Below are 26,592 nucleotides of genomic sequence, written 5' to 3'. Positions count from 1 at the left end.
ACAGCCTCCTTTTGTGCCTCCAGTGGCACCTTCGGATCTCAATGTAGTTTTGGGGTTCCTAAAATCACATTGGTTTGAAACACTCACCACTGTGGACTTAAAATATCTCACATGGAAAGTGGTAATGCTGTTAGCCCTGGCTTCAGCCAGGCGTGTCTCAGAATTGGCGGCTTTATCCTATAAAAGCCCTTACCTAATTTTTCATACGGACAGGGCAGAATTGAGGACTCGTCCTCAATTTCTCCCTAAGGTGGTTTCAGCGTTTCACTTAAACCAGCCTATTGTGGTACCTGTGGCTACTAGGGACTTGGAGGATTCCAAGTTGCTGGACGTAGTCAGGGCCCTGAAAATATATGTTTCCAGGACGGCTGGAGTCAGAAAATCTGACTCGCTGTTTATCCTGTATGCACCCAACAAGCTGGGTGCTCCTGCTTCTAAGCAGACTATTGCTCGTTGGATTTGTAGTACAATTCAGCTTGCACATTCTGTGGCAGGCCTGCCACAGCCAAAATCTGTAAAAGCCCATTCCACAAGGAAAGTGGGCTCATCTTGGGCGGCTGCCCGAGGGGTCTCGGCTTTACAACTTTGCCGAGCAGCTACTTGGTCAGGGGCAAACACACGTTTGCTAAATTCTACAAATTTGATACCCTGGCTGAGGAGGACCTGGAGTTCTCTCATTCGGTGCTGCAGAGTCATCCGCACTCTCCCGCCCGTTTGGGAGCTTTGGTATAATCCCCATGGTCCTTTCGGAGTTCCCAGCATCCACTAGGACGTCAGAGAAAATAAGAATTTACTTACCGATAATTCTATTTCTCGTAGTCCGTAGTGGATGCTGGGCGCCCATCCCTAGTGCGGATTGTCTGCAATACTTGTACAAAGTTATTGTTACAAAAATCGGGTTATTATTGTTGTGAGCCATCTTTTCAGAGGCTCCTCTGTTATCATGCTGTTAACTGGGTTCAGATCACAGGTTGTACGGTGTGATTGGTGTGGCTGGTATGAGTCTTACCCGGGATTCAAAATCCTTCCTTATTGTGTACGCTCGTCCGGGCACAGTATCCTAACTGAGGCTTGGAGGAGGGTCATAGGGGGAGGAGCCAGTGCACACCAGGTAGTCCTAAAGCTTTTACTTTTGTGCCCAGTCTCCTGCGGAGCCGCTATTCCCCATGGTCCTTTCGGAGTTCCCAGCATCCACTACGGACTACGAGAAATAGAATTATCAGTAAGTAAATTCTTATTTTACTGCATAAACGATTAGACAAGGCTGAAGCTAGGGATCAGTCAGGTAGTCAGACCATGCCTGTCCATGTGGCACCAGGACCTTCGGGGTCTCAAAAACGCACCATATCCCAGATTACTGACACAGATACCGACACAGAGACTGACTCTAGTGTCGACTATGAGGATGCAAAATTACAGCCAAAGGTGGCGAAAGGTATTCGTTACATGATTATGGCCATTAGAGAGGCTTTGCATATCACTGAGGAACCCCCTGTCCCTGACACGAGGGTACACATGTATAAAGGGAAAAAGCCTGAGGTCTCTTTTCCGTCCTCATTTGAACTAAGCGACTTGTGCGAAAAGGCTTGGGAATCTCCAGATAGGAGACTACAAGTTCCCAAAAGGATTCTTATGGCATATCCCTTTCCACAAAAGGACAGGATACGATGGGAATCTTCGCCGAAGGTAGACAAGGCGCTGACACGCTTATCCAAGAAGGTGGCACTGCCTTCTCAGGATACAGCTTCCCTCAAGGATCCTGCTGTTCGTAAGCAGGAGGTTACCATGAAACACATTTACACACATTCCGGTACTATCATTAGACCGGCTATGGCATCGGCCTGGGTGTGTAGTGCTATCGCAGCATGGACAGATTCCTTATCTACGGAACTTGAAACCCTAGATAAGGATTCCATTCTAATGACCCTAGAGCATATCAAAGATGCTGCTTTGTATATGAGGGATGCTCAAAGAGACATTTGTTTACTAAGCTGCAGAATAAATGCTATGTCTATTTCTGCTAGACGACTCCTGTGGACCCGACAGTGGACGGGGGATGCCGACTCAAAGCGGCATATGGAGTCGCTGCCTTACAAGGAGGAGGAGTTGTTTGAAAAAGGACTCTTGGACCTTGTCTCTACTGCTACGGCCGGTTTCTTACCTTATGTCCCCCGCAGCATACTAAAAAGGCACCTCATTATCAAATGCAGTCCTTTCATTCTAATAGAAGCAAGAAGGTACGGGGATCGTCCTTCCTTGCCAGAGGAAAAGGCAAGGGAAAAAAGCTGCATGCAGCTAGTTCCCAGGAGCAGAAGTCCTCCCCTACATCTGCAAAGTCCACCGCATGACGCTGGGGCTTCCCGGGGGGAGTCAGCTCAAGTGGGGGCGTTTTCGATTTTTCAGCCAGGTCTGGGTTCACTCACAGGTGGATCCCTGGGCTATAGAGATTTTCTCTCAGGGATACAGGCTGGAATTCGAAGACGTGCCTCCTCGACGGTTTTTCAAATCGGCTCTGCCAGCTTCCCCATCAGAGAGGGAGTTAGTGTTGACTGCGATTCAAAAATTGTATCTTCAAAAGGTGATAGTCAAAGTTCCTCTTCTCCACCAAGGAAAGGGGTATTACTCAACCCTGTTTGTGGTCCCGAAACCGGACGGTTCGGTCAGGCCCATTTTGAATCTAAAATCCCTGACTTTTGCTTGAAAAAGTTCAAGTTCAAGATGGAATCGCTCAGAGCGGTCATCGCCAGCCTGGAGGGGGGGGGGGGGGGGATTGGATGGTGTCCCTGGACATAAAGGATGCATACCTTCATGTTCCGATTTTCCCTCCTCATCAGGCGTTCCTGAGATTTGCAGTACAGGACTGTCATTACCAATTTCAGACGTTGCCGTTTGGGCTTTCCACAGCCCCGAGAATTTCACCAAGGTAATGGCGGAAATGATGGTGCTCCTGCGCAAGCAGGGGGTCACAATTATCCCATACTTGGACGATCTCCTCATAAAGGCGAGATCTCGGGAGAAGTTGCTGGACAGCGTGTCGCTGTCGGTGAGGATGTTGCAGGGGCACGGCTGGATTCTCAATTTACCAAAGTCCCAGCTAGTCCCTACAACGCGCCTGACCTTTCTGGGTCTGATTCTAGACACAGACCAGAAAAAGGTTTTTCTTCCGATGGAAAAGGCTCAGGAGCTCATGGCCTTGGTCAGGAACCTATTAAAGCTAAAAACGGTTTCAGTGCATCATTGCACACGTGTCCTGGGGAAGATGGTGGCATCGTACGAGGCCATCCCCTTCGGCAGGTTCCATGCGAGGACCTTTCAATGGGATCTACTGGACAAATGGTCCGGGTCCCATTTACAAATGCATCAAAGGATCACCCTGTCTCCCAGAGCCAGGGTATCTCTCCTGTGGTGGCTGCACAGTGCTCACCTCCTAGAAGGCCGCAGGTTCGGAATTCAGGACTGGATCCTGGTGACCACGGACGCAAGCCTCCGAAGTTGGGAAGCGGTCACACTGGGAAGAAATTTCCAAGGTCTCTGGTCAAATCTGGAGACTGGTCTCCACATCAACATCCTGGAGTTGAGGGCCATATACAACGCCCTACGCCAAGCGGAGGCATTGCTTCGGGACAAACCGGTTCTGATTCAGTCAGACAATGTCACGGCAGTGGCTCATGTAAACCGCCAAGGCGGCACAAGGAGCAGAGTGGCCATGGCAGAAGCGACCAGGATTCTTCGCTGGACGGAAGGCCATGTAAGCGCCCTATCAGCAGTATTCATCCCGGGGGTGGACAACTGGGAAGCGGACTTCCTCAGCAGACACGACCTGCATCCGGGAGAGTGGGGACTTCATCCAGAAGTCTTCGCACAGATCGTGGGTCGGTGAGGACTGCCTCAGATAGACATGATGGCGTCCCATCTCAACAAAAAGCTAAAGCTGTATTGCGCCAGGTCCAGGGACCCTCAGGCGGTAGCGGTAGACGCCCTAGTGACACCTTGGGTGTTCAGACCTGTATGTGTTCCCTCCTCTACCTCTCATACCCAAGGTGTTGAGAATAATAAGGCTAAGAGGAGTCAGAACGATCCTTATTGTTCCGGATTGGCCACGAAGGACTTGGTATCCGGATCTGCAAGAGTTGCTCACAGAAGATCCGTGGCCTCTTCCCCTAAGGCAGGATCTGCTGCAGCAGGGGCCCTGTCTGTTCCAAGACTTACCACGGCTGCGTTTGACGGTATGGCGGTTGAACGCCGGATCCTAGCGGAAAAAGGTATTCCGGAGGAGGTCATTCCTACCCTGATCAAGGCTAGGAAGGACGTGACATTGAAACATTATCACCGTATATGGCGAAAATATGTGTCTTGGTGTGAGGCCAGAACTGCTCCTACGGAGGAGTTCCATTTGGGCCGTCTGCTTCACTTCCTGCAAACGGGAGTGAATTTGGGCCTAAAATTAGGGTCCATAAAGGTCCAAATTTCGGCCTTATCCATTTTCTTCCAAAAAGAATTGGCTTCTCTTCCTGAAGTACAGACATTTGTGAAGGGGGTACTGCATATTCAGCCTCCCTTTGTACCTCCGGTGGCACCTTGGGATCTTAACGTGGTATTAAGTTTCCTCAAGTCACCTTGGTTTGAACCACTCAAGACGGTGGAATTGAAATATCTCACTTGGAAAGTGGTTATGTTATTGGCCTTGGCTTCTGCAAGGCGTGTTTCGGAATTGGCGGCTTTGTCGTATAAAAGCCCCTACCTGGTTTTTCATGTGGATAGGGCAGAATTGAGGACTCGTCCTCAATTTCTGCCAAAGGTGGTCTCATCTTTTCATATGAATCAACCTATTGTCGTGTCTGTGGCTACGCGGGACTTGGGGGATTCCGAGTCCCTGGATGTGGTCAGGGCTTTGAAGATTTATGTGTCCAGAACAGCTAGGATCAGGAAGACTGAAGCTCTGTTTGTTCTGTATGCGGCCAACAAGGTTGGCGCTCCTGCTTCAAAGCAGACTATTGCTCGCTGGATCTGTAACACGATTCAGCAGGCGCATTCTACGGCAGGATTACCATTGCCTAAATCGGTTTAGGCCCATTCCACTAGGAAGGTGGGCTCTTCTTGGGCGGCTGCCCGAGGGTTCTCGGCATTACAGTTGTGCCGAGCAGCTACCTGGTCGGGGTCAAACACCTTTGCAAAGTTCTATAAGTTTGATACCCTGGCTGAGGAGGACCTCCTGTTTGCTCAATCGGTGCTGCAGAGTCATCCGCACTCTCCCGCCCGTTTGGGAGCTTTGGTATAATCCCCATGGTCCTTACGGAGTCCCCAGCATCCTCTAGGACGTTAGAGAAAATAAGATTTTACTTACCGGTAAATCTATTTCTCGTAGTCCGTAGAGGATGCTGGGCGCACGTCCCAAGTGCGGACTACTTCTGCAATGCTTGTATATAGTTATTGCTTCAATAAGGGTTATGTTATGGTTGCATCGGTCATGTACTGATGTTATGTTGTTTTTTCATACTGTTAACTGGGTAGTTTATCACAAGTTACACGGTGTGATTGGTGTGGCTGGTATGAATCTTGCCCTTGGATTAACAAAAATCCTTTCCTCGTACTGTCCGTCTCCTCTGGGCACAGTTTCCCTAACTGAGGTCTGGAGGAGGGACATAGAGGGAGGAGCCAGTGCACACCCAGAATCCTAAAGTCTTTCTTAAAGTGCCCTATCTCCTGCGGAGCCCGTCTATTCCCCATGGTCCTTACGGAGTCCCCAGCATCCTCTACGGACTAAGAGAAATAGATTTACCGGTAAGTAAAATCTTATTTTTTTTCCCCACTCACAAGATTAAGTGTTGTTTCTGCTATACTTGAGTTGTTTTTGACGTTTTATTGATACCAAATGAAAACAAAATGTTTGTTTAAAAACGTGGGTGTATGTACATCTGTTTAAATGAAGCTATTATGAGCATAAATTATGACCAGTTTGGGCCCAACTCTGCATGAGGCCCATTATTTGTTTGTGAATATTTGTACTCTGGTTTGCTCTCTATCATCATGCCTACCCTCCCCAAGTTAACCTTACTTGTCCAAAAAGGCATTCCATTCTCATGACTTTTAATGCGTTGTGTCCCCATATAATCGTTGGCTTAATGATGTGGACTTTTACTTCTCCATTTATGTCATCCTTTTATTTTATGACTGTAAAATAATGCCATAGTCTAGTCAAGAACAAGTACTTTGGTCTACCACAAAGTCACTTTGTCAGTATAATTTCCACTGCTCTATATAATGCAATTTGCAATATGTGCCCGTTGCTCTTAAAAGTCTTTATGTGCCCCAGACATACATACCCAGATCACGAGACAAAACAGGGGAGGCTTCCTATAGCAGGTAAGTCCAGTTATCAAAGGCAAATGCGGGCAGGTATAAGATGCATGGATCAAAGATACACAGACAATGTCCATCTGGAAAAACCGTACTTGTGAATGTCACACCACATTATAGTGCATGGATGACTTCTATTCAAAATATCAATGGTGCAATGGTTACAAGACGAAATTGTGTGAACAGGTGACACAAACTAGATGACATGGGAGTGCCATGTCTCATATGTAAGATCAAGAACACTTTTAAAAAGTACTATAGATAATTGATCCTGCATTCTGTAGGAGTATGTTTTTTTTTTTATATTATAATTTTTCTTCACCTGGAAGTTTCTTTTGTGCACTCCCTTTGCTTTTACTTTTACAGTTAATAAGAATTCCCTAAACACCATAGAGACTTTTTACCTTCACTCTATCCGTGCTTGAATATTGGGATAAGCGAAGCTTGGGCCACACTATAAGGGGTTTTATGTGTTTTTGAAATGCCTCCTTCAACACTGATCAAGACTAGAGGGCTACCGTGTCGGAAACAGGATGTGTTTTGATATTACACAGATCTCTTCTCTATCATGCAAGTCCCAGTGTGCATCTTTCTTCCAAGTGAGATTTGTGGTTTAGCTGCAGGCTCTCTGTCCTTCAGGCAGGCTTTTTTGGGTTGCCTTCTGGCACTTCTTTCTATTTGCTTTGCTCTTAGAGTTTAAAGCAATGTTTTAGGTTTCATCTAAATTTATTTAACACTATGGGGTCGGTGTTTCAGGCAGTCCTTGCTAGCTTCATCCATCTCTAGAGAGAGCAGCTATTCCAACCATTAGCATCTGCAATCTGGTTAATAAAAAATGACAATGCCATTATTCTAAAAGTTCTACCAAGTTTCAAGATAAATTAACCCCCCCCCCCCCCCCAATAAAAAAAAAAGAAACACATTGAGTGTTGGCCCATTGTGGCAGTGAAGAGTTAATGAACACTCACCATGTCTCATCGCTCTCATAGCCATAAAATGCATGCTTTTTTTTTTTTACCCCAGCACCAATGTGATTGTCATCAGAAGCCGCTCACTGTTGTCTAGCATTAAAGTCTTGTATTCCCTGTGACGGGAGGAGAAGGGGGGTAGGCCAGACATCCCACTCTGAAGCGACACTCTGTTGAATCTTTAAAGGCCGTCAGTTGCGTAAAGCCAAACCCGATTGGGCAATTTGCTAAAATATTAAAAGCCCAGCCTGTTAAAGCTTTTACTGTGCAGGGCAGCGCGTCAGAAAGTGTCCGCCGTGAAAGCAAATAATTGACTTTCTATCCTCATGCCAAACACACAGCACCGGTGACTAAATTCACATTGCTTCTACTTCATTGCAGATCCTAATAGCAGCTCTTTGATATTAAGGGACAGAAAGGAGCTGAGAAACACTCAGCAGCAACTAAAGGGAGCCGCTCAGTATTCCCACCCTTGAAAAATGAACATGTTCCAGTGTAAGAGAAGACAAGTGTTGTACACACTGCAATTAGCTGCAAAGCCTCCTCATCCAGAAGCTCAAAGATAGGCTAAGGCTTAAAATGTAGAACATTATTTTAAAGGCATAGCAACATCTGATTGCATTGTACAACCACAATGGGAGCCATATGTTCTGTTATAATATAACCATTGTTTTTTTTTTTTTATGTATTCGTATATTACGGTCATGTAATTTACATACTAAAACAAAACTACACAAAAAAAAGTAATAGATTTAAAAAATGGTGTATCAGCCAGCCCATAGCAAAACTCATTTAGGGGTTGGCATCGGTCAGAAATGAGTGGGGTGGGATGTCTTTTTGAGCATGTATGGTATGCTCACTCAGAAGAGGAGCATAGACAGGTAAAGTGAGAAGATCATTGAAAGTTACAACTAACATCAACTGGAGAAGATGATCGTGGCTATGGCAGAACATGGCTCTATGTCTGGGATTTAACACCTTCTCTTTTGCATAATCTACTGTATATACTGTACAATTGTCAGTAAAGTATACTAATCATTTCCTTGTCACATTATATTCTGCATACACTAGTCAAAAATAATGAGTTCAAGGTATTTAATACTACAGGTACTACATTGCTCTCCTGTAGGCAAGAAAAGCTATAGATGCCTTTTAATTTCAAGATTCAGTGATTACATTCAGCAAAGTTAACATGGTTACTAATAAGAGGCTTGACTGAGAGCAAATTACATCTGAAGCAAGGACGTGTCAATTACAGGCTTAGCCACCATGATATGTTATTATAGCACGCTTGGAACAAATCTGTGGAATGCAATGAGTTTTAGGAACAAATCTGTGGAATGAGTTTTGTATTTTTAGTATATCTGTTGGTGATATCCAGAAACAGTAGACTTTATACTATAGTTTTAAAAGATGATCTATAATTTGTCAACAGACACGATCCCATGCTCATGGCTGGAAGTGATCAGATAGATAACATGGACTCCAGCAGTGTGAAGAAATATGACTCTACCGGTATGTTCCATTGGTGTCCAGGAAAGGAGATGGAGAAGGTTCTGTTGGTGAGTGCAAATGGACAAATTGTTCTTAGTTGTTTTATTTCATATTCAATATACAGTATATTTACCATACAGATGTGTCCTCTTACATCCTTGCTGCAGTCACGCTAAACAGTTCTTGAAGTCGCACCATGCCGTGGCGTGACTCTGTAGCGCAGAGCGTTTTTTTATTTGTTTTTTTTATGCGAAAATGTCTCTTAGATGCACAGTAATGTAGTAGAACATACAAGCAACTTCTGTTGATTAAAATGATATTCAGCATGCCTATATTCTGTGTGTAATTGCGGCTGCATCTGAAATGCCACGTTACAGTGTTTTCCATGAAAACACTGTAACATAGCATTTTGTATGTAAATACAGTCACAGTAACACACAGAATATAGGCTGCTGCATATCATTGTAATCAGCAGAAGCTGCTTGTACGTCCTCTTACATTACTTTTCTACTAAGTCTCATTTTTGCGGAAAAAAAACTGTAAAAAAAGATGTACAGTGCTACCAAGTCACACGGCACTCACACGTTATGTGTAACACGACTTGTAGCGAACAGAGCAAAGATGTAAGAGGACACATCTGTGTAAGTGAGAACGATAGACCATCAGGACTTTGTGGGAGGCAAGTATAGGACTGTGGTCAAAGTGATCACAAAGGACAGAGCAAAGCCACCGTATTGGAACAAAATATATATATTTTTTTTTAAATGCAAAGGCCATTCTAAATGAATGCATTACTTGCATACTGTAGAAATTTGCTCTAGACTAGGGCACCAGCATAATGGAGGCAAGAATTGCCTTTTTCTAGTGCACTGTATTAATCATTTATAGGCTAGCTAATGAAACTGTTACTTAAATAGTAATTATAATTTTGTGGACTTTGGAAGTTTATTACTGTATTAAACAAACCATTATAGTTGGTCAGTTCCAGTAGTAGAAATTTTTGGCAGAAGAGGTTTGCCCCCTCTGCTAGCAGTCTCTCCTGACCAGAGATACTTACCCACAGTGCCGTCCGCTATTATGCAGTATTGGAGGCCCAATTATATAGTGCAAGATGTACTAAGTCTTGGAGAGAGATAAAATACCAGCCAATCAGCACCTCGCTGCCATGTTCCAAGCTGTGTTTGAAAAATGTCAGGAGCAGATGCTCTGTGGTGTAACACATGGCCACAACCCCCAACTCGCTCAGGCAATAGGTACAAATTATAGATTTGGAGTGTCTGTTATATTCAAGTTGAAGACATTGGGCCTGATTCAGAGTCATAAATAATAGTGGTGAACAATTTTGTGCTCCCTAAAAATAACGCATGTGTTACACTGTGGCGCAGTTGTGATTGAGACGCACGGTATCAGACATGTCTTGGAAAAGTGGTGGGTGATGGCTGGGAGGTGGCTAAACATCTTATCAGCGTGTTATTGGAGAGTTGAGGGCATGTTGCTAAACGCTTGTCTTAGTCCTTGCACAATCAAATGCGCAGGGAATGGATTTGTAGCAGAATTTGCATAAAGTCACAGACAGGCTCCCACTAAAAGATGCAGCCTTGTCTTAATCAATCTCTGAATCAGGTGCATTGTAACATAGTAACATAGTATCTAAGGTTGAAAAAAGACAATGTGTCCATCGAGTTCAACCTATTTGTGGTGTTCTATGCTGGATTATTTTGGTCTAAATTTTGTCTGGTGCTAATGTCGACCATTGTGTTTTATTCCTCTTTTCATAGTAACTATAGTGCGTGACTACGCACCATAACCCTGGATATCCTTATCCATTAGGAATTTATCTAACCCATTCTTAAAGTTGTTGACTTAGTCCGCCATTACAACTCCCTCAGGCAGGGAATTCCAAACACGTATTGTCCTTACTGTGAAAAACCTTTACGCCGCATTGTGCGGAATCTCCTCTCCTCTAACCTAAGCGAGTGACCACGTGTCCTCTGTGCTGATCTTACCAAAATCAGGTCCTGTGCAAGTTCTGTGTCTTGTCCCCTTATATATTTGTAGATGTTGATCATGTCCCCTCTTAGTCTCCTCTTTTCCAGTTTAAACATGCCTAGCCTTGCAAGCCTTTTCCTCGTATTTCAGCGTCTCCATGTCCTTAATTAGTTTGGTCGCCCGCCTCTGAACCTTTTCTAGCTCCAGAATATCCTTTTTGTAGTATGCTGCCCAAAATTGCACACAGTATTCAAGATGTGGCCTCACTAGTGATTTATATAATGGGAGTATAACACTCTCGTCCCTAGCATCAATTCCCCGTTTTATGCATGCTAATATCTTATTAGCCTTCTTTGCTGCACTCCTACTTTGGGTACTGCTGCTTAGTTTGCTATCTATGTGAAGACCTAAGTCCTTTTCCAGTACAGAATCCCCTAATGTTACCCCATTTAGTATGTAGGTGTAATTTTTGTTCTTGCTACCACAGTGCATTGCCTTACACTTGTCTGTATTGAAGCGCATTCTCCATTTGGCTGCCCATGCCTCTAATTTATCTAAGTCATTCTGAAGAGACTCAGCATCCCCCTCCGTATTTATAACTTTACACTATTTGGTATCATCTGCAAAAATTTACACCATACTCTAGACCAGGCATTCCCAACCACGGTCCTCAAGGCATACCAACAGTGCAGTTTTTTGTGATATTCAGGCTTCAGCACAGGTGACTTAATTAGCACCTCAGTTATTTTGATTTAACCATCTGTGCTGCAGCCTGGATATCACTAAAACCTGCACTGTTGGTGTGCCTTGAGGACCGTGGTTGGAAATGCCTGCTCTAGACCTTCCGTTAGGTCGTTAATGAAAATGTTGAACAAAAGTGGTCCTATTACGGGCCCTTGTGGCACACCACTTTTGAAAATGATCCATTGACCACAACGCGTTGCTCCCTATTATTTAATAAATTTTTGACCCAAGTGCATATTGTGCTCCCTAGCCCATTTTCTTGTAGCTTATAGATAAGTCGCATGTGTGGTACAGTGTCGAAAGCTTTGGCACAGTCTCAAAAGATTACATCCACCTCCCTACCCTGATCAAGGTTCGCACTTACTGTTTCATAAAAGCCAAGTAAGTTGGTTTGACTTGATCTGTCCTTCACAAATCCATGTTGATTCCTTTTAATGACCTTATTGACTTCAAGGAACTTCTGAATGCTATCCCTTAGAATACCTTCCAATACTTTCCCCACTATAGATGTAAGACTAACTGGTCTATAATTACCCGGTTCAGCTTTACTTCCCTTTTTGAATATTGGCACTACTTCCACTGTACGCCAGTCTTTGGGAACCATTCCTGATATAACTGAATCTTTAAAGATCAAAAATAGCGGTCTTGTAAGTTCAGAGTGAAGCTCCATTAGAACCCTTGGGTGAATTCCATCGGGACCCGGTGACTTATTAATCTTTAAATTTTTTAATCGGTCACAGACTACCTCCTCACTTAAATAAGTACTTATCAGTGGGACATTATCATTATTGAGATTGTGTGTTAGTCCCTGAATTTGGTCCTCTCTTGTAAATACAGTTGAAAAAGACTCATTTAGTTTGTCCGCTATGTCCTTATCATTTTTGATATTATAGGTCTTTTAAAGGACCTATACTCTCCTTCTTTAATCTCTTGCTGTTGATGTATTTAAATAATTTTTTGGGATTCGCTTTGCTTTCCTTTGCTACTAGTTTTTCAGTTTCTACTTTAGCCGCTCTTATTTCTTTTTTGCCAATTTTGTTACAGTCCTTATAGTGCTGAAATTACTCTGCATTCCCGTCAGATTTTTATTTGTTGAATGCTCGCCTTTTCTCGCCCATAAGTTCCTTTATCTTTTTGTTAAGCCACATTGGTTTGGGATTTTTATTGCTTTTTTTGCTGCTCGTGGGAATAAATTTGAGAGTAGTTTTAACTAGCAGTGATTTTAATACATCCCATTTCTCCGTAGTATTTTTTCCTTGAAACAAAATTTCCCATTCAGTATCTCTTAAAGCTTCCCTCATCATGTCAAAGTTGGCTTTGCTAAAGTTTAGAGTCCTAGTTGAGCCAGTATAGGACTGTTTATTAAAACTTATATTGAATGTGACCATATTGTGGTCGCTGTTTCCTATGGGCTCACCTACTATAATATTTAATACCAATTCCCCATTGTTTGTTAATAACAGGTCTAAGATTGCATTGTACCTAGTTGGTTCCTCGATTAGTTGAACCAAGTAGTTATCATTTAGTATGTTTAAAAACATGTTACCCCTAGCAGTATCACATGAATCGTTTATTCCGATTTATCTCTGGGTAGTTAAAATCTCCCATCACTACTGCGTCTCCTACTCCTGCTGCTCTTTCAATTTGCTTCAGTAACAATTCCTGATCAGACACATTAATACCAGGTGACCTGTAGCATAAACCCAATACTGACTTTTTTATTCCTTTACCCCCGCATGCAATTTCTACCCAGAACGTCTCAACAGTGTCTACAGTCCCTTCCTGAATATCTTCCCGTATATCAGGTTTTAAAAACGGCTTTACGTAAAGACACACCCCTCCACCCCGTTTATTTAATCTGTCTCTCCTGAACAGCGTATAACCCTCTAGATTGACTGTCCAATCATGAGATTCGTCCCACCAAGTTTCAGTAATGCCTATAATATCATACTGTTTGCTTGCTGCAAGTATTTCTAGTTCGCCCTTTTTACCTGTAAGGCTTCTAGTGTTTACATACATACAATTAAGATAAGTTTTTCCCCTCGTGCTAGGGAGATCATTCACTTTATGCAGCATCGATGACCCGTAATCGTTATTAGTTAGTGTTTTGATAAAACCTTTTTGAATACCCATGTTAATACCCTTGCCGGCTGCTCTTTCCCTCCCCTCTATTCCTCCCCTATTTCGTTTACTACCGCCATCCCCTCTATTCTTACTGTATGACCCGTAGTTTTTTGCTAAACCCTCCCGCAAGGCACCTAGTTTAAAATCTCCTCCAACCTTCTAACCATCCTTCCCCCCAGCACCGCTGCCCCCTCCTCATTCAGGTGCAATCCATCACGACAAAAGATGGCGCTTGACTGAGAAGTCCGCCCAGTGTTCCAGAAACACAAACCCCTCTTTTCTGCACCAGTCTCTAAACCACACATTTACCTCCCTAATCTCCCTCTGCCTCCCTGGACTAGCACGTGGCACAGGTAATATTTCTGAGAATATTACCTTAGATGTCCTTTCCTTAAGTTTCTTGCCTAAGTCCCTATAGTCTTTCTTAAGGACATCCCACCTTCCACTAACTTTGTCATTGGTGCCAACATGCACCAAGACCGCCGGGTCTTTCGCATCCCCTCCCAACAATCTACCCAGTCTGCGATGTGCTGCACCCGAGCACCCGGGAGACAACAGACTGTACGGCGATCACGGTCCCGGTAGCAGATTGCCCTATCTGTCTTCCTGACAATGGAATCCCCTACCACCACAATCTGACTTGGTACCTCACTATTTTTCATCCCAACTGCGCCAGAGGGACCGCTCCCCTGGATGCTAGAGGGAAAAGTCTCCTCTGGCACGGTCATTTCCTCACTATCATCCACCGAATCCTCGTCCAATCGGGCAAATTTGTTGGGGTTTCATAGTTCAGAGATGTCGAGCCTCTCCCTCTTTTTCTTCCTTCTAACTGTGACCCAACTAGCTGCCTGGTCCTCCTCATCTACCAGTGACCCCTCCCGCAACTATTCCACCGTTCTATCTAAGTCTTGCCCGAGATTGTGAATCTCCCTCAGCCGCGTAATGGTTTGCTCTAGATCAGTTACCTGGGCTTCCAGGGCAACCGTTTGCACACATCTCGTGCAGATGTAATTACACTGGGACGGTTGCTCCAGGTGCGCGTACATCTTGCACGACATTCACTGAGAGAGATCCCCAATCACAGCCCCACCCAAATTGTATGTTAGGTCTAACTCCCTGTTACCTTCAGAAGAAAAAAATAAAAGAGAAAAACAGTCTATGTAATGCAATACAGTACTATAGCCTAGCTGTGACGTGAAACAGTATACAACAGTAGAACAGTAATTGATAGTACAAAATAAACAGGGACAAGGGGAGAAAAAGAAGGAGAGAGAGAACAGGAGATAAAAACAAAAAAAAAACCACTTATACAATACTGAAGTTGGGCTTATACTTATCTATCCTTGTGCACCTTCTGACCCTTCTCTTATTTACAGCAGTAGTCCCGGTTCTTCCAGTGGCAGCAGCAGCAACGGTAGCAGTCTCCGGCCCCCTCCGTTCACTCCTCTGATGACTGCAGCATCAGACTCCGGCCCCCTTGTGCAGCTCCTACTGGCAGCAGTAGTCTCTGAGCCCACAGGCAGGCTATGGCAGCAGCAATTTGCGGCTCGTCCGCAGCAGCGTCACTGGGCGGCCCTAAAAAAAACACACAAAAAAACAGAGAAGCAGCCCTACACACTCTAAATCTCAGCTCCTTACACACACAAAATTTCAACCGCTCACACACAACTCACAGTCCCTCTCACGCACACGAAATCTCAGGCCCTTATCAAAGGCACAAAATCGCTATGCCCCTCACTCACACACACACCCAATCATAGCCCCCTCTCACACACACAAGTCACTGCCCCCCCTTCTCACACACACAAAATCACTGCCCCCTCTCACACACACAAAATCACTGCCCCCTCTCACACACACAAAATCACTGTCCTCTCTTACACACACAAAATCACTGTCCTCTCTCACACACACAAAACACTGTCCCCTCTCACACACACAAATCACAGCCTCTCACACACACACACACACACACACACACACACACACACACACACACACACACACACACACATCACAGCCACTCACTCACACAAAAATCCCAGCCCCTCAGTCACTCAATTTACAGCCCCTTCTCACACACAAGTCAATCCCTTCACAGATTACACAGAGAGAGTGGCAGCGGCTGCGCTCTCCGCTCAGCTCTGATCCCCTCACCGGCGTTTGCTTTGCCCCCCCTCCTGTGCCCAGTACCTGGACCCCCCTCTCCGGCACCCTATACCTGGATCCTCCTCTCCGACACCTCATCACCCACTCGCACTCGTCCGACCCGCGCACTTCCGCTACCGGGTCACAGCACCGCTCCGCACCGCTCCTCCTCTCACAGCGTCTCCTCCTCCTCCAGCAGATTCTCCTCAAACCAGCTGATCATGCATGTCTTGTCTTAACTATTACACAGAGCACATCACGGTATGTTTACTAATGAAGTAATAAAAAAAGCCTTATTTCTGTAGACAAGAGCGCAAATAACAAATTTGGTAACTGCTTAATAGTAAAGTCATTCAGGTGCATGAAAGGGAGGGCTTATTCTGAACCAGAAACAAAAAACAGGTATCCCCCAGAACTTGGGATGACATCAGCAACAGGGTTTGAAAACGACATGGTAGTAGATAATTCAGAGATCTCAGCTGCATATATTTGCAAAGATATGTAGACACAAGTGCAAACACTGGAAGGCTTAGCCATTGGCTCACTTTGGTGAGTGGGTTTGGATGTCTTAAATGTTTAATTTTTTGACTGACACTTCTTATTGACACTGTAGAATGCTACTTGGGCACTGCATTTCCTATTGAAATTAACAATAAAATTATAATACCAGAGATTAACAGTTTCCAAAAAATCAGCACAAATGGGTGTATAGAGAACCCGACACAAAAAGTAATACTATCCTAAAATGTGAATAACCACGTTCCGTTCTGTCACCTACTACAGACTCGAAGTGAAGCTGCAATGACTGTTCTGAGTGGCCATGTGGTGGTCTGTATCTTCGGAGACGTAACCTCTGCACTCATTGGGCTTCGCAATTTGGTGATGCCACTGAGAGCCAGCAACTTTCATTATCATGAGCTGAAGCCTATAGTATTTGTGGGATCCCTCGAATACCTAAAGAGAGAGTGGGAGACATTGCACAACTTCCCCAAGGTTTCCATCCTTCCCGTAAGTACCATGGAAATATATGGCTGAGTACCATAACGTAGGGAACTAATTCTTTTTAGTTCCTTAGAAAGTGATAACTTTTGCAGCCTGGGTGATCCCATGGGTGTGTTGTTAGTTCTATGAAGAATTGTAAATAAGACTGACCAAAAAATGTAACTTGTTTTAGTGGAGGGCAAGGCGAGCTGCCCATATGGTCATCTTATTCCATTTGATATTTAAAGACATATATATATAGGAATATGAATGATGAGAAACAAAACCTTTACAACATGGAGAGTGCCGAAGGCATAATTGCATGAAAACACCAGGGGTCATTTATAGATAGAGACTCAGGGGGTCATTCCGAGTTGTTCGCTCTGTATTTTTTTCTCGCAACGGAGCGATTAGTCGCTAATGCGCATGCGCAATGTCCGCAGTGCGACTGCGCCAAGTAAATTTGCTATGCAGTTAGGTATTTTACTCACGGCATTACGAGGTTTTTTCTTCGTTCTGGTGATCGTAATGTGATTGACAGGAAGTGGGTGTTTCTGGGCGGAAACTGGCCGTTTTATGGGTGTGTGCGAAAAAACGCTACCGTTTCTGGGAAAAACGGAGGAGTGTCTGGGCGAACGCTGGGTGTGTTTGTGACGTCAAACCAGGAACGAAACTGACTGAACTGATCGCAGATGCCGAGTAAGTCTGGAGCTACTCAGAAACTGCTAAGAAGTGTCTATTCGCAATTCTGCTAATCGTTCGTTCGCAATTTTGATAAGCTAAGATTCACTCCCAGTAGGCGGCGGCTTAGCGTGTGCAAAGCTGCTAAAAGCAGCTTGCGAGCGAACAACTCGGAATGACCCCCTCAACCCTTTGTACTGAAGAAATTATTTACTAAGGGACAGTGATAGCAGTAATAATTTTGTTGTAATACTCCTTAGACTTAGCAAACCCCTCATCCGCTACTGCTTCAATGTCACAGTGAGCTTACACATCTAACAGAAGGGTGCAGTCAGCTGGCTGGAGCAAACACCCCGCAGACTGCCCTGGTACATGCTTCCATGGCCACACATGCTGTTATCTGAAGCAAGGTGACATTGTCGGGCCGAATCATTTGCTGGTGTTTAGTTCCCTACATTGCAGTCCCAGTTTTTGGTTAATTACATCACTCATTATTCCATAAAAAATCTAGGATTTTCTGCGTTACATATTATGCTTAATTTGTCAATTTGCTTCTTTTTTTCATTCTTTTCTCTGACTACAACTTTCCCCTTAATATCCTTCCATAACTCATTCCTATTCTCTCCCTCCCTGCTGTTTTTTTTTCCCTTTGCTTTAGGGTACGCCATTAAGTCGAGCTGATCTAAGGGCTGTCAACATTAACCTGTGTGACATGTGCGTTATCCTGTCAGCCAATCAGAACAATATTGATGATACTTCACTTCAGGACAAGGAATGTATCTTGGCATCACTCAACATCAAATCCATGCAGTTTGATGACAGCATTGGGGTCTTGCAAGCGAACTCTCAAGGTAAGCCAGGCCCTCTGTCACTTGCCAGCAAAGCTCCACAGGCACAGAGCTAGCACAAGCGATATCCCTCATTCAGCCTTTCACAGATCTACTCTTTGCTTGTGACATCGCTTAACTTGCTGATGTTTTAGATGGGTCTCTTGGAACCCATTCACAGCATACGACGGGCACAGCAAGTGCTGTATTAACATTGTGTCCTTAGCAGAGCCACAATATTCCAACTTCAGCAAAGAAAGAATGGAGCTAGCAGTGTTACCTTATAAGATGGGGATTATATAACATCAACCCCAACAATTATATGATTGTGTTGACCTGAATAACTAGTACAAATTACTTTTATTCCTGTGACAGCTGTGCAGAAATAGAGGATGTGTACCCCCTTTAGCTTACCCACGGATCAGTTGTGGCGCGTAACTACTGCCCCCGCAGTCCTCGCGGTGGCTTGGGGGCGAGGGGCTGCGGGGGCGCCACTGACTTAGAACAGATTGACATGCGGACGAGCGTCCGCATGTCAATCTGCGGTCTCCTTTCCTCCGCTGCTGTAAGGAGGGACACGGAGGGCACCGCGCGCGCCTCTCCAGTGTCCCTCCTGGCTCTCCGGCCGATCTAATAAAGGAAGTGCCGTTCGTGAGCTCTAATTGGCTCACGAACCGGCACTTCCTTTATTAGACCCGCAGGAGAGCCAGGAAGGACACGGGAGAGGCGCGCGCTGTGCCCTCCGTGTCCCTCCAACACAAAGGAGCGGCGGGGGTGGGTGGGTGGGGTGGGGGAATAGGGGAGCAGGCACTGTGGGGGAATATCTGGCACTGAGGGCATTTACTTGGCGGCACTGTGGGGGAATATCTGGCACTGGGGGCATATACCTGGCACTGTGTGGAGGAATATCTGGCACTGGGGGCATATACCTGCCACTGTGGGGCAATATCTGGCACTGGGGGGAGCAGGCACTGAGGGGGCTTATGTGACACTGTGGGGGAATATCTGGCACTGGGGGCATATACCTGGCACTGTGGGGTAATATCTGGCACTCGGGGGAGCAGGCACTGCGGGGGCTTATGTGGCACTGTGGGGGAATATCTGGCACTGGGGGCATATACCTGGCACTGTGGAGGAATATCTGGCACTGGGGGCATATACCTGGCACTGTGGGGCAATATCTGGCACTGGGGGGAGCAGGCACTGAGGGGGCTTATGTGACACTGTGGGGGAATATCTGGCACTAGGGGCATATACCTGACACTGTGGGGTAATATCTGGCACTGGGGGGAGCAGGCACTGAGGGGGCTTATGTGGCACTGTGGGGGAATATCTGGCACTGGGGGCATATACCTGGCACTGTGGGGGAATATCTGGCACTGGGGGCATATACCTGGCACTGTAGGGGAATATCTGGCACTGGGGGGAGCAGGCACTGAGGGGGCATATGTGGCACTGTGGGGGAATATCTGGCACTGGGGGCAAATACCTGGCACTGTGGGGTAATATCTGGCACTGGGGGGAGCAGGCACTGAGGGGGCTTATGTGGCACTGTGGGGGAATATCTGGCACTGGGGGCATATACCTGGCACTGTGGGGGAATATCTGGCACTGGGGGCATATACCTGGCACTGTGGGGGAATATCTGGCACTGGGGGAGCAGGCACTGAGGGGGCATATGTGGCACTGTGGGGGAATATCTGGCACTGGGGGCAAATACCTGGCACTGTGGGGGAATATCTGGCACTGGGGGGAGCAGGCACTGAGGGGGCTTATGTGGCACTGTGGGGGAATATCTGGCACTGGGGGCATATACCTGGCACTGTGGGGGAATATCTGGCACTGGGGGCATATACCTGGCACTGAGGGGGAATATCTGGCACTGGGGGGAGCAGGCACTGAGGGGGCATATGTGGCACTGTGGGGGAATATCTGGCACTGGGGGCAAATACCTGGCACTGTGGGGGAATATCTGGCACTGGGGGGAGCAGGCACTGAGGGGGCTTATGTGGCACTGTGGGGGAATATCTGGCACTGGGGGCATATACCTGGCACTGTGGGGGAATATCTGGCACTGGGGGCATATACCTGGCACTGTGGGGGAATATCTGGCACTGGGGGGAGCAGGCACTGAGGGGGCATATGTGGCACTGTGGGGGAATATCTGGCACTGGGGGCAAATACCTGGCACTGTGGGGGAATATCTGGCACTGGGGGGAGCAGGCACTGAGGGCATATGTGGCACTGTGGGGGAATATCTGGCACTGGGGGCAAATACCTGGCACTGTGGGGGAATATCAGGCACTGGGGGGAGCAGGCACTGAGGGGGCATATGTGGCACTGTGGGGGAATATCTGGCACTGGGGGCATATACCTGGCACTGTGGGGGAATATCTGGCACTGGGGGCATATGTGGCACTGGGGGGATATATTTGGCACTGGGGGCATGTACCTGGCACTGTGGGGGAATATCTGGCACTGGGGGCATATGTGGCACTGGGAGCACGGCCCTACCAACAAGCACTACCCCCTAGCAACGAGCATGACACCCAGTGCATGAAACCCCTGGCAACGAGCATGACATCCTGAGCATGAAAATCCCTGGCACCGTGCATGGAACCAAGAGCATGAAACCCCTGGCAACGAGCAGGTAATTTAAAAGTAATTAGAAGCCTTACTGTAGAACTTAATGTGTAATGGGCATTACGGTGTGTGGCATAATGTATCACGGAAATTGCGGTGTGTGTCATAATGTGTCAGGCATTACGGTGTGTTGTATACTATATCACGATCATTGTGGTATGTGGTATAATGTCTCAGGGTAATTGCGGTGTGTGTCATAATGTGTCAGACATTGTATGTGCTATAATGTATCAGGGGCATTGCAGTGTGTAGCATAATGTATAACGGGCATTGCGATTCCTGTCATAATGTGTCACAGGCATTATGGTGTGTGGCATAATGTGTCGGGGGCATTACAGTGTGTGCATATTGTGTCATGTGCATTATTGTGTGTGGCATAATGTCTAAGGGCTATTGCAGTATGTGGCATAATGTATACTGGGCATTACTATAAGGAGGAAAAATGACAAATAATGTAAGGGGCATGAATCAGGATTATTTTTCTTTCCTGTGGTGGCTAACGTCTGGGCGTGCAGGTTGCAAAACTGGGGTATAAGGTAGTCTTCCTGCAATGCCACGCCCCTTTATACGAAGCCACGCCCATTTCAACGAAGCCACACACCCTTTTTGGCGGCGTACACATATTTGTCCCTTTACTACTGCCAATTATGGGGGGGGGGGCCGAAGAATTTTTTTGGCTTGGGGAGAAAAATTTCTAGTTACGCCACTGAGTCGCGCGTGTGTATAAGTGGTAATTGCAACCCGTTCGCGGGAGCGCACACACCTATGCAATCCTATGGACCATGGGTGCAGTGCACATGCACAGCCGCAGGCACACTAGTCACGGCAAAGAACCCGCAATTGCCGGGACTAGCGGGTAAAATGAGCAAGGACACACCTGTTTGTGTATTCTGTCTCCATACCTCTGTGTCACAGGCTGCTACCTAATTTCATTTCCTAAAAGCAATGTCTCATGATTCTTTTTAAAAATAATGGAATAGTTTTCTTGTGTGACTTGGAATTTGTTTATAATATAAACAGAATATGCTGAAAAAAATTAAGTGTAATAACCCTGCCAAAACAATTATAATGGCCGTTGTCCACATGCGTTAAGTCATGTTCTACTATGTTATCAGTCACTTTTCATGACATGATAATAAGCAGCTTTCAATAATAGGCAATTCCATACAGATGTGTCCTCTTACATCTTTGCTCCGTGCGCATCAAGTCGCGTTACACATAACGCGTGAGTGCCATGTGACTTGTTATAGCTGAGCGCCTTTTTTGCATTTTTGCCGTGAAAATGTGTCTTAGGCGCAAAGTAATGTAATAGGATTCACAAGCAGCTTCTGCTGATTAAAATTATATGCAGCAGCCTAAGGGGTAATTCAAACCTGATTGCTGGCCGCCGCCTACTGGGGGAGTGTATTTTAGCTGTGCAAGTGTGCGAACGCATGTGTAGCAGAGCTGCACAAACTGATTTTGTGCAGTCTCTGCGCAGCCCAGGACTTACTCAGCCGCTGCGATCACATCAGGCTGTTCAGGACCAGAATTGACGTCAGACACCCTCCCTTCCAATTCTTGGACACGCCTGGGTTTTTCCAGACACTCCCTGAAAACGGCCAGTTGACACCCACAAATGCCCTCTTCCTGTTGATCTCCTTGCGAACGCCCGTGCGAATGGATCCTTCAGACAAACCCGTCGCTGACCGGCAATCCCCATTGCTGTGGTCCGTCGCACCTGCACATTGCAGCTCAGATGCATGCGCAGTTCAGATCTGATCTCACACTGTGCAAAAACGCACAGCAGCGATCAGGTCTGAATTACTCCCTATATTCTGTGTATGACTGCAACTGTATTTGCATACAAACTGCTATGCTACAATGTTTTCATTGCAAACACTGTAAGGTGGCATTTCGGAGTACACACAATCTGACTTTCTGGCTGTGAACTGTAATTTCTAAGGTTTTTGGCCAATATGATTTTCCTGTTCACCAATCGTCAAGGTAACCTCATCGGGTAGGTCACTAACGTTATAGGGGTTCGTGCTGGGCAACCTTAAACCACCCCAGGGCACCAAACAAATAAAGGATAGGTAAAAGTAGCTGCTGAATGTTAGAAAGAAGACACCAGTGAAGTATCATAGTGTTAAAGTGTTAAAAAGGTGAGGTTAGCTGATCAATCCTAAAAGTGTTCAAAAAGCTAAATATGTGTGAAAATGTTACATAAATAAAAACAAACACAGAATGATGTGTGTTAACTGTTCACTTGCTTCACAAACTTGTTATGGAGCTCAACAGAGGACACTGGAAAGCCGTGATCTTCTACGAATACAAGAGTGGTCTGCGACAGCAGGAGAGTTGTGACTGGCTGCGAGATTGCTTTTGGGGAGGAAGCACCATATCGAACTACTGTGTTTGAGTAGTTTGCAGAATTTCGGTGCAGGTGGTAGTTCCTAGAGGACGAGGAGTGCTGCATCCAACCTGTGTCCGCCATCACTGAGGAAAATGTTGCTGCCATGCAGGCCATAGTTGATGTGGACCCGCAGGGTGACACTGGCCCAGTTAGAGAAGGAGATCCCATGAAAAGCTTGGCCTGGTCAAGGTTTGTGCATGCTGGGTGCCCCATCTGTTGACTTTAAAAGGAGGCTCATATGACTTGCTGCTGCAACATGCTGACCAGGTTTGATGGCGGTCACTCAAGCTCTGTCTGGGAGATCATTAGTGGTATTAAATCATGGATCCACAGTTGGCCCAGTGGACCCCAGTTGGAGGTGCGCCGTCACAGAAGTTCTAACATGAGTCCATTGTCAAGCAAATGGTTGCTGTTTTTGTAGCCAAAGCGGTTCATGTAGCTGCCGTACCACATGTGCAGCAGCGCACCATCACTGAGGACTGGTATGCCAACCAATACCTGCTGCAAGTGCTGGAAGCCATTTCCAGGTTCCATCCAAAAACTTGTGCTCCTGATGCCCTTCTCCACACACAATGTCGGGAGCCAAGGTTGGGGCACAAGTCCAGGAAACTGGTGGCCAATGAAAACGCATCAAGGAGTTTTGTACAGTCCAGACATGGTCCCCTGTGACATCTTTATGTTCCACAAATCAAGCGCAATATGTGTGGGATTCCTTTTGAGTCATCAGTAGCTGCAGTGGAGACCTTCATGCAGCATGTAGAAGACATACCTGCTTAACCAAGTGGTTTGAATGCATACAACTCTGCATAGACTTCTCATGCAAATACTGCGAAAAAATTTAATGTATGTTTTTGTGCATCTGGAAAATTATTGCACACCCCTCGTATTTATGGAGATATGAAAAATACTGTAGCAGAGTAACAAAGTTGGGTGGAGTGAAGATGTTCCTTGCCAAGTATGGAGTAGGGGCACAGATGTAGATGGCCTTGTGGAGCAATGCAGAAACAAGATTTCGTATTGTGGAGCAATATTTCTGTAACGGGATAAAAGGATAAAGAAAGGTGTTTCTATGCCATTCACAGCCATTATATCTTCACAAAAGGACTTAAATTCTTCATTATATTAGAGATAGATAAAACAGACACAATCAGAGATGACAAAATGAGGGAGCTTTAGAAGTATGAGTATACAGGGGCGCCACAATATTTACAGGCTAGGCGGGCCAAGATGTAATTTCAATTTGGCGCCCATTAAATTGATAAATGTTGCCCCCTCTGGGGCAGCTGGACTTACCCATCACACCACCTATCTGACAGATCTATCTTTATATAGCTATCTCTCTTTATCGGGGGTGTGGGGGTTAGTGCTGCAAGTGGGGGAGGGGAGCTGAGGTGGAAGTGGGGAGGAACATATGAAGTGGGAGATGAGCAGGGTCCAGAGGAGAGGCCAGCCACAGTAAATAGCCAGATACTGTAGTGGCTGGAGCTGGTTGCAGGGAAGGAGAGGGCCCTGGAAAAGCTCTGTGGGAGGTGCCGGAAAAGGGATTAACTTCACCTAACACTGCCCGCGGAAACCCTAGATAGTGGCCGCACTGTGCCCCGCAACCCATGCTTCCCAAATACTTGAGGGGAGGGGGGGGGGAGCCGCCCTCTTGTCCCACCTGTTCTGACACCTACATTTGTATGATGCCCTTGACTTAGACAATAAGAGGATTATTAAAACTTTTTTTGGGGAGGTCAGTCTCATGATGGGGCCATTATTGCAGAGCATCTAGAAGATAGAGAGAGTAGGGATAGTAAATGGTCTGGCATAACATAAGCTGCTCAAGTAGTTTGGAGGCAAAGACCTAGAGTGAGAGTTGGAGAAACTCTCGGCCAGAAGTCTTTAATATTGGTGAGATGCATAAAGGTGCATGTGTAGAAGTGAGCAGGCAGATATGCTGTGAGGCAGCTGGAGTGGAAAGTTAAAAGGGGATTCAGTCTAGGGGGCAGCTTATGGGTGGGTTCACAGGGTTGAAAAATTAATTGCTGGTGTATTTGAGGGTGCAGGGCCTGGTCTGATGTGAGGAGATTTCCTGTCTTAATTAACTTGAGTTTGCATTTGGCGTAAGTTGCCATGTAATTAACTCTTTGAGAGAAAGTGGAAAAGTTGATCATAGCAACTGATCAGCTTCTATAAGTTATCTTGCACAGTTTAAAAAATGACAGAAGCTGATCGGTTTTGATGTGCAACTTCTCCACTTTATCTCTCTCGAGGGTTTGATACATCTCCCTATCAGTGTGTTTGGTGAAGCTGTAATATCTAGAGCTGAAGTGAGTTGGATGTTTTAGAAGGAGAAAGGTGGGCTGGAGATAAGGCCAAATTAGAAAAACAAGAGATGGAGAAGAAGTGGGAAAAGATGATGTCAAAGGAGTTCATCACATTGGGCCTAAGTCATATTTGTACACAAACCCAATGGTCTTGCGATGTCTCTCTCAGCCCCCTGTCAGCCGCAGCATGTCAGTCATGTTTGGGGGGATGGAGCGGGAATGGCACCCGGCACCATTCTTCAAAACAGGGGCGTGTCACCTCCTTTTGAAGGCGTGATTGGCCCAATGTCGGACACAGACTTTCTGGACCTGGGCTTCAGCTTACGAAGGCTGGCCTGTGCCTAAAGCCATTGCAAATCAAGACTGAAGGTCACGATGGTGATCCGAGGCTGCGTCCTTAGATTCAGAACTGTGGTCCTCTCTAATGCAAACAGGAGGCATCTATCTCCTACAGATGCCTCCTGCTGCAATTCCTTACAAATATGAATCATGCCCATTGGGTGGAAAAAGATGACTGATAGGCCAACGGAGGAAGAAAGTGAACAATGGTTTATTTATACATTTAGACGCATAGCCATTTCAAGCCGTTTTTTGGTTATAGCCTATTTTTATTTCTCTTACGTCCTAGAGGATGCTGGGGACTCCGTAAGGACCATGGGGTATAGACGGGCTCCGCAGGAGACATGGGCACCTAAAAGAACTTTCTAGTATGGTGTGCACTTGCTCCTCCCTCTATGCCCCTCCTCAGTTAGATCTTGTGCCCAGAGGAGATAGGGTGCATTACAGGGAGCTCTCCTGAGTTTTCTGTAAAAAGAATTTTGTTAGGTTTTTTTATTTTCAGGGAGCTCTGCTGGCAACAGACTCCCTGCATCGTGGGACTGAGGGGAGAGAAGCAGACCCACTTCTTAAGAGTTTAAGGGCTCTGCTTCTTA

General features: G+C 45.9%; 1 protein-coding gene across 14 annotated transcripts in view; it reads left to right on the top strand.

Moving 5' to 3' along the window:
* The window catches only part of KCNMA1 (potassium calcium-activated channel subfamily M alpha 1), a 1,046,495-nt gene that overhangs the window by 916,026 nt on the left and 103,877 nt on the right, over nt 1–26,592 (top strand). For all 14 annotated transcript variants that reach the window (XM_063958697.1, XM_063958688.1, XM_063958687.1 and 11 more), the window contains 3 exons: nt 8,761–8,887; nt 16,608–16,832; nt 18,145–18,337. In XM_063958697.1, coding sequence (XP_063814767.1) covers nt 8,761–8,887; nt 16,608–16,832; nt 18,145–18,337 — 545 coding nt within the window. The remainder of the gene's footprint in view (nt 1–8,760; nt 8,888–16,607; nt 16,833–18,144; nt 18,338–26,592) is intronic.

The sequence above is a fragment of the Pseudophryne corroboree genome, chromosome 3, assembly GCF_028390025.1.
Source record: "Pseudophryne corroboree isolate aPseCor3 chromosome 3, aPseCor3.hap2, whole genome shotgun sequence".
In the NCBI taxonomy this organism is placed as follows: domain Eukaryota; kingdom Metazoa; phylum Chordata; class Amphibia; order Anura; family Myobatrachidae; genus Pseudophryne; species Pseudophryne corroboree.
This window is presented reverse-complemented; position numbering and strand designations above follow the sequence as displayed.